The 9,275-nt window shown below is 37.5% G+C and overlaps 1 protein-coding gene and 1 pseudogene across 1 annotated transcript in view; both read right to left on the bottom strand.

The window, feature by feature from the left end:
* NELL1 (neural EGFL like 1) overlaps positions 1-9,275 on the bottom strand; it is a gene marked incomplete at its 3' end in the record, with an annotated part of 870,822 nt that overhangs the window by 194,490 nt on the left and 667,057 nt on the right. Inside the window, exon 15 of the mRNA XM_004369835.2 lies at positions 3,765-3,860. Within this exon, the coding sequence (XP_004369892.1) occupies positions 3,765-3,860 (96 nt within the window). The remainder of the gene's footprint in view (positions 1-3,764; positions 3,861-9,275) is intronic.
* LOC101345765 (polypeptide N-acetylgalactosaminyltransferase 1 pseudogene) lies at positions 7,324-8,987 on the bottom strand (annotated as a pseudogene).

The following is a 9,275-nucleotide window of genomic DNA, read 5'->3' as shown; positions in this document are numbered from 1 at the left end:
CTGCTGTCGAGTTGATTCCAACTCATAATGACCCTATAGGACAGAGTAGAACTGCCTCATAGAGTTTCCAAGGGGCAGCTGGTGGATTCGAACTGCTGACCTTTTGGTTAGCAGCTGAGCTCTTAAGCCAGTATTTCTAAGCAGGGGGCAATTTTGCCTTCCAAGGGGATATTTGGCAAAGTCTGGAGACATTTTTTATTGTCACAATTGAGGGGATGAGAGGGTGAGTCCTACTCATATTCAGTGGACAGGTCCTACTCACATCTAGTGGACAGAAGCCAGTGATGCTGCTAAATATCCTACACCACACAGAATAGTCCTTACAACAAAGAATTATCTGGTCCAAGGTACCAACAGTGCTGAGGTTGAGAAACTCTTATCTGGACATAGCTTGGAACTTTCTGTTAACCTCTGCTTATTCTCAGTTGCAAATTTACTTAACACCAAGTAGAAAACTTAGTCTCACTCACTCTTAAGAGGTCAGTGTTCTCTTGTTTTATGGTGGGGGATGTATTTCTGGATTTAGTGTAGCTCTTTGAGTTTATATTTGAAAAGTCTTGGAGGATTTTCTGTTGTTTTGTTTGTTTTGTAGGTGGCCATATTATGATGGCGTGGCTTCATATCTTTCTAGCTCTCTTACTGAGGTTGAGAGGAGAAACGTCACCAACAGCCCCTTTCCATCCTATTAAGAGTAGCAAAACTACTGTTCTTGTCAATTATCCACTGTCATTGTCATGGAGACATGTAAGGAGAGAGATAAGTGGATAATCAAAGCTAAGGACACAGAAAGAACAAAGGGTAAGAGAAGAACCAAGATAACGTGTCCTCCAGAAACCAAGGAAAACACGTTTGCCTATACTGAGTGGGGTTATGGAAAGTTCAAGTTTCATAAAATTTCATCAACAGAAAAAAAATTCAGAGTTGTTCATCTTTGTGTTACATACCAAACACAAGTGGAATTTTAAAATTTATTATATTCAGATAGGCTTTTTTTTTTTAACAAACGATTTAACTAAGTATACTTGAATTCTGCAAGGCTGAATATCATAAGCAGTGAATAAAACCAATAACTAGGGGGACCAGGAAACATGTTTAAGAGTAAATCTAAGTGGATTCTATACAGTTCAAATGGGATCATTTAGTTAGTCCTGAAATTAAAATAAACCAAATAAGAGATTTTGTGCAATCATGCCACAAGCCATTCACAAGGCATTTGCATTTTTCCTTTGGCACCCTAAGTCTCAAATCATCTAGCATCACTTGGCAAATAGACATACTTAATGTTTACTGCTGATGATCAATATGAAAAAATCATTCAGTCAAATATGGCACAAATTTTCAAAGTGACTGCCATATAATTCATCCAGATCTATTGTACACAATTTATTGGAAAACATGTACTCTATCCTTTGCATAAAAAAATCTCACAGAATTAGAATAATGACTAATATTAAATGGAATGACTTACTACAGAGGGAGTGATAGCATCATATGTAGAGAAACCTTTTTATTTTTTTGTTTGTTAACTTCTGATAACTGGGCAAGAGGTCAGGAATATGCAAATTCTTAATCTCAATAAAACATTTATGTAGGATCTCATGGCCTGCACATCTATTTTACTTTTGCCTCTGGTCCTCATTTTCTCCTTTATATTCTTCCTTGTCCACATTATGGGCCACGCATAATTGTTGAATCAAACAACCACTTATTGAGCAGAGAAAAAGACAAAGGACAACTTGACAGGCCTTCAGAAACCAAAATCAACTTTTCTTGGGCTGCTGATGACCACGGGCCTTGGTCTAAGTTCAATGGCAACCCCCCCACACTCCAATTCCTTATAATTTAGGAAGACTAAGAACTTCCCACTTGATACTGTGGTTAAATATCACCATAACCCAAGAAGCTTGGTAAAAGTGCAGATTTGTGGACCCATCCCTAGATATTCTGATTCACAAGTTCTAGGTGGTGGCCCAGGAATCTGTATTTTAACAGAAATCCCATGATTTGTCCATTGACAAACACATGCAAGGGTTGAGGAATGCAACTTGAACTTTTATTCTCAGTCCTAATAATACTGGCTCCATGGCATTGCAGACATTACTTAAACTAGCTAAGCTTTATAGTTTTGCCATCTATAAAATGGGAGTAATAATATCTATCTCTTTTGTGTGTTCTCAATATTGAACTACTCATTTTAAAAGCCTGACACATAATTAGTACCTAATAAATGGTATATCATTAGGAGTAGTATCCATCATCATCAACGTTATCATCATCACCATTCTATCCCCATTAATTACTATAAATGCATTGTAGGAAATCATAGCAGTTCTAGAAAAAGTAATGAGAATCCTTTAGATATTTTTTCATTTTAGAAAACCTAATTAAAATCAAATGTACTGCAATAAGGGCATGTGTGGTGAGTTAACATCAAGTTTCTTTGCTTTTGGCAAGAATTCTTCAGCTCCATGTGGTAATTCTCATGCTGCTCAGAGGCAGTCCTTGGCACTTTTATGTATCATTTTTAAGCACAAACCAATTAATTATTATTTAATAAACATGATGTGATTTGTTGATAACAACGTAAAAACATGGAAACAATGGAGCAAACAACATTTATTGGATTACTTGTTGAATAATTTGTCGTTAAAAGTTGACATGTTTTTAAAGGGTTTGGCTGCTTTATAAATAAACAATTCAGTGCAATACAATACGTTGGTCAGGGCGGGGTATAATAAATGGGTTCATGTTTTATTTATTGTCTAGGTTAGGAAATCTTTAAACAGGAAGGAAAGAAACAAGAGCTTTGCTTAGGTCTTTGGCATCAGAGGAAGACACCTTTCCCTTCACCTAATAATAGGGATAATGACTATAGCATCCTATTTCCATTATTCTATGCTATACTATGAGAAATGTCAAATGTGAGATTCCACACTAAGCAAAACACATGACAGTAGTTTTTGCCTAATAAAATTCATGAGAAAAAAAAAAAACTGAGGCAAACATACTCACTTTTACATCACATAAACCTCTTGCTTGTATTTATACATACATTGACACTGAACATCAAATTTCATTTGCACACAGGTACAAGAACTTCTCCAAGAAATAAGAGAACTGAATTTCACCAAACACCACCAGGTATAAATACGACATTCATTGCAAATAGAAAAGTGCACGTAACGAAATCTTTCCAATACTAATTGGCTTATATTATCAGGTCCAGGAATGACAACGTTCCTAATAAACCAATATTGAAATCAAATCCCAAGCACTCCGATAAACCTGCTGCTGGAGTTATTTAATGTGCTTTTATGCAAGGAGCATGTGCTGCTAATTTAGATTCCGTTGATGCACCAGATTGTTATAACTCCAATAATCGCGTGTGATGCCACCCAATAGATGATAAGTGGGGCAGGTCAGTTCATCAGGCTTTATCTCTAATTAGCACTAAAAATGCACACTGCAAAACTACAGCTGAGAAAACTCAACCTTGCTAAATTAGACACACTGGAGGGAGGGCAAAGGAAGTTCTATTTTCAGAGGGAGGACACCTATTATGCAGTAATAAAAAGTTGTCCACTTTAGGAAAGCCACATCCATCATCAAAAAACAATGTATCAAGTCAACTCTCATTACTTTACTCCCAGAGGAAGAGCTTCCATTCTCTCTGAATCTCTCTGCTTCTCTGTCTCTCTGCCTCTCACTCTTTCCCCAAACCCCCAAAACCAGGCCAGGTTATTTTCAATACTTCCAGTCATTACCTTTCTCGCAGTGGCTTCCTGTGAATCCAGAAGGACAAACACATTTGTTAGGAGCCACACATGTTCCACCGAATCTGCAGCCCTCTTCACAAAATGCTGTCACAAAAAAAAAAAAAAAAAAAAGGATTTCTCTTAGCTACAATGACAATAAGAAAACTCATGGTAAGCAGCATGAGCATTGAAACAGTTCATTCTTGTCTGCTGCATAAAGAATATGTATCTGTGTTGACATATTCAAAAATTCCGGTAAACAAGAAGACACTAGTTTAGTAATACCTATTTCACGGCTTTATCTGAGATTAATTGAAATAATGGATGAAAAATGTTTAGCCCAGGGCCGGGCATATGCTAAATGGTAGCTAATATTAGCAGCTATTACAGTCACTATTATTATTAATATATTTGAAATCAAATAGGGTAAATTGAATAATTAGGAAGGGTAGGGTCAGTTTGAAGCAAAGGCTTTTAAAATATTCACTATATTGTAACCTACTTTTTAATCACTAAACATCTTTCATGACAATGAAAACATGTTTAGATTATTTTAAAAGGCTTGTGGTAAGCCATATAATTTGTGAAGCCATAATAAGTTTAACTAGTCTCTTACTTTTGAATATTTAAGATGTTTCCAATATTTTGCTAGTAAAAACAATGTCTTGCCTTATTGCTAATATACATACTGAGCACATCCTAAATTATTCTTTTAGGGAAAATGTCTTGATGTGGAAATGCTGGCTCAAAGGGTGTGCACTTTGTTGAGCCTTTTGATAAGCATTGCACTATTATCCCAACCCCTATTCTAGAGCTGTCCTGCTAGCCTTTCCAGACCAGCCTAATTCCATTTTATTATAGACTCACATAGCCTAGTACAGCTCCATGCATCTCTCCTTTGCAGTATTAAAGACAATTGTACATTTGTATATAATTAATACCTCTTGTCTCCTCCACTGAACAGTAAGATCTATAATGATCAGTAATATGACTGCTTTTTGCTCACCATTGTACTCTAGTGCCAGTATTGGAGTACATAGTAGATGCTCAAAAAATATCTGTGATATATATATATTTTACAGGTTTTTCTGATAGGAAAACTCTGTTCTAACAATTCTGCAACACTTTCATTCGGAATAATTTATTCTCAAACCCTGCTGGGTAACAAATAATTTAGTGTACTAAACCATCAAATTTATCACTAATGAAGATGACTGCAAATTGCTAACCCATGATTTCATTTATTCACCTAAGAGCTAGGAGAGCAAATGTTTTTATTTTTAATTACAGTTAGAAAATGTCACCCTGGAAAAATGTCATGGCTGTATTTTGCCATCATCAAGTAAATACTATGGCTGTAATTACATGATGTCTTTAAATAGCTGAACACGAGTTCAAGCAGATAGAACTTCTCACGATATTGTCGTTTTCCACATCATTTAATATCCCCTGGATGATTTAACATTCTGCACCTTCAACAATTTATTGCAAACTCCTTTGCCTCCGCCAGAGGACAGTAAGTATCCCGGAATTGGGAATTTGGATACTATTTCCTGTTTCCAGAATCGTATTACCTTTAGCCTATGCAAGAAATACTTACATAATATCTGCCCTAGGAGGTTCAACACAAGAAACACATGTATATAAATACATGTATACAAATGTTTACGAGATCTCTTGTCCACAGAATCACATTTTGTCAGTTCTGGTGAATGACATTTCAAGTAAGATATTTAAACTGTAGCTCTGCATCAAAGTTAATAATAGAAGACTGAAGTGTTTTGCAAGCTAAATGTCATAGATGGGAAGCTGGTAAGAAAAAATTTCAAGTGGCACCAGAAGAAGGCAGGGGATTGCAAACAGGAGGCTCAACTTGGGTTTCTTTTGTAGCACAGTTGAAAGAGCACTAGATCTAGTGCCTGACGACTTGGTTAGGAGACTCAGTGCCATTTCGTAGTAGGCGTGTGTCCTTACTTTATTCAAACCTTAAAATAGAAATGATAATAGGAGTTTTGTGATGCAAGTATGAGATGTTTGTGAGATTCAAAGGATGTACAGATACCCACAATAAATAGGGTGCCATGAGGATGAAATGAGTTGACATTTGTAAAACCAAAGAAATGAAACCCACTGTCCTCAAGTCAATTCTGACTCATAGCGACCCTACAGGACAGAGTCGACCTGCCCCATAGAGTTTCCAAGGCTGTAATCTTTACAGAAACAGTTACCTTTCTCCTGTGGTGTGGCTGGTGAGTTAGAACTGTTGACCCTTTGATTAGCAGCTAAGCGCTTAACCACAATACCATCAGGGCTCGTTTGATATTCGTAAGTGGCTTAAAATAGTGTTTGGCACATAGTTTGTGCTATGTAAGTGCTTTGTTAAATAAATTGACAAAAAATACAGTTATGATTGTGAATCATGGACCAGGAGTAAATTGCCTAACACCCAGACAATAGAAACTCATCCTACAAGGTATTCAGCTTCAACCATATGGGTTTAAGACATCCTTTGTTATTTATTTATTTATTTTTTGAGTAGAATCATAAACAAAGAACTGAAGATTTACTGCTGTGAAAACAAATTTGTAGTACAGTAGTATGAATCTTGGGTATTAAGCATAATCTGATATGCTAGTTAAGAAGTTGAAAGTGTAATGAATGTGTGTGTATGTGTGTGTGTAGAAGTCAATAAGCCAGTTGACCCAAGAGCAACTGATACCTAACCTGTTCAGTTGAGACCAGACATTTTTAGAGGCAATTAAAAATTACAATTCCAACAGCCCACCAACCAAATAAAGTTAAAAAACCGTAGAAAGAAATTAAATCTATGTTCAAAGAGCCTTTTTTTTTTTTCCAGCTCAATTTCAGCACCCCAAGGGAAAAAAAAGCATCCATGATTATCACAGATGAAAACAAAATGAATGTCATTGGAATCAGTATTTTTCCCCACTGAGGTATAAAATCTGTATAGAAATTTGATACTATACTATAACAAATTGTACTTCTTATAGTTCTGATTTAATTTTCTTTAAACCCTGTTTAATATAGTTCTTTTATTATTATTGTTGTAAAAATGTTGTTTTCATGATACTGAATCTGGTTCCAGTTCTTTTTCATTTATTTTTATATCAAGAATTCATATACTGGCTCTACCAGTTCTAATCAGGAAAAAAAAATCTTGGAAATCTGTTCACAATGACAGCACATTCCATAGAAATTACTGATGTGCAAGCAAACCGTCAATGGTACAGCTCTCCAGAAAGCGCATGTTGTTTATTGTCTGAATATTCCTTACAATGATTCTTCATGAAAGACTCTTTCAATCTTGTAAACATCAGTGTGCACAGTCTCGCCAGTACGTAGTTTCATGTGCTTGGACAGGAAGGCTGGTTCACAGCTAGTGAAAAGCTAGAGAAGTCTAAGTTTTAATGGCTGATAAACCTTACATCCTGCAGAGCAGGAAAGCACTTTTCCTTTTTTGCTACTTAAGAACGTGGCAGAAATGTATGCTGTGGTAGCCCAGTCAATCCGTAATTTTTTTTTTTTTCCTTTTTTTGTAAATTTGGCCTCAGAATATTTCTGGGAGGGTGACGTTTCGCAGAAGCCACTGCTGGGACCAGCTTCCACTGCAGTCTCTAATGCTGGGCACCTGGCTGTCCTTTTCCGTGGCTTTATCCAAGCACTGATTACTGTTCACATGCTGCAGGGTTAATTTCACTGGGTCGTACTCCCAAAGTTGGTTGCCTTTTAGGTGGTGGCATTTCAGCACTGTGACTGGGCCGTTGAGTTTGGAAACATCCAAACAAAGGTCATCTGTTCTAATTTCTTTGTTGGCAGTATAAGAGAAAACCTTATTACCCCCCATACCATGGCAGTTAAAAATTCCAACTTTTTCATTCTCTCTTCTAGCCATGTTATCCAGACACTGATTTGTTTCCACATTTCTTATCTCTCCCAAAGAGAAATAATGACGGGGAATTTGAGAATCAGCATAAATATTCTCTAGGTACCAAGAGAAAGGTTTGCATTGCAGTTTGTGTCTTAGACCAAGCCTTGATGATATATCTCTGTAATCTACCTTTGTAACACCTGGGGAAATTATATAGAAGAAATTCTTGAATTCATCCACCCAAACTTCTGCAAGTCGTCTGTTATTTTTATTGATAATCTGCCCTGTGCCTCCTGGAAATGTGTAAGGTGTAGCTTTCCGAAACACGTGTCCAACATGCGAGCATGTGACAATTTCCAAAGTACCTCCACACTGCCAAATCCTAAAGGAAATTTCTAGGTTTTCTCCTCCCCAAATATCCATTCCAGCATCATATGTTCCAATTTCCTGAAAGTAATCTCTGTCTATTGAGAAAAGGCCTCCTGCCATTGTTGGTGTCCTGACAGGAAGCGTTCGATCACCTTTCCTTCTGTCCATTTCTCTTTGGGGAACAGCATACCAGCGAAAATTGAGCTTCCAGTTGAATCCACCATAGGTCGTATCAGAGCCTGCCATGTACTCAAAGGTATCATCGCTGATCACATCAATGATAGGACATACTACTGTTCTCCTGTCATGTTTGATCCTGGCTAGGAGAGGTTCCAGCCACCCTACTGTGCACTCACAATGAGCATCTAAGAAGGTGATCACTTGACCTTTAGACACAGCAGCTCCTTTTAATCTAGCTCTGATCAATCCAGAACGTTGCTCCATTCGAATTACATGGACCGGTACTTTTAATTTTTTCACATAACTCTCTAAAGGTCTTTTCAGAAAGTCTCTTTCACTGGCATCATCTACCAAAACAATTTCTTCTAGCGTGTGTCGTGGTAAGCGATTAATGACACTATGGACAGTTCGCAGAAGTGTGCTCCAAGCCTCATTGTGGAAAACAATCACCACACTTGTTGTAGGAAGAGTATCTGGATACACCTTTGTTTTACACCCTTCTAACCTAACATCTGGTAAAGATCTGTTGAGTGCAATCATATCACTTACCATTAAATTGAACTGATTGATTTTAAACATCTCTTTCATTTTTTCTTGATCCTCTTTAGGAATGACGACTGGTTTCCCCATTTCTCCAGGACCTTCATGAGGCTTTTGTACTGGCTCTAGAACATCCCCAGCAGGAAGTCCTCTCCTTTTTTTCATCACATTTGTTGCATTCACTGAAGTAAAGCAGCAGGAACATGTCCAAGAGTACCCAAATCAAGGAGGTGCCTAGGACCACCTTGCTGTATGCAAATTTTCTCACGGCACTTTAATTCAAATGCAAAATTTTAAAAATATACATATGTATAAATATACAAATAACATGAAAATTATTCCAATCCAGTTTCATCAGAAATCACGTTCATAACCCCAAAGTGGTTTTTCAAATGAATTCATATCCCAAATCCACATGTCCCACATCTCCTCGGTCCGCGCGCGGCGGCAGCGGTGGGCACTCCTCAGGATGGCCCGGGCTGTCGCCGCCCGGGCGATACTCTCAGGCAGCCGTCCACCGAGCCTCCTCCTCGGCCACTGCC

The sequence above is a fragment of the Trichechus manatus genome, unplaced genomic scaffold (assembly GCF_000243295.1).
Source record: "Trichechus manatus latirostris isolate Lorelei unplaced genomic scaffold, TriManLat1.0 scaffold00006, whole genome shotgun sequence".
NCBI classification, from domain to species: domain Eukaryota; kingdom Metazoa; phylum Chordata; class Mammalia; order Sirenia; family Trichechidae; genus Trichechus; species Trichechus manatus.
Note: the sequence above shows the minus strand (reverse complement) of the source record. Positions and strands in the feature narration are given on the sequence as shown.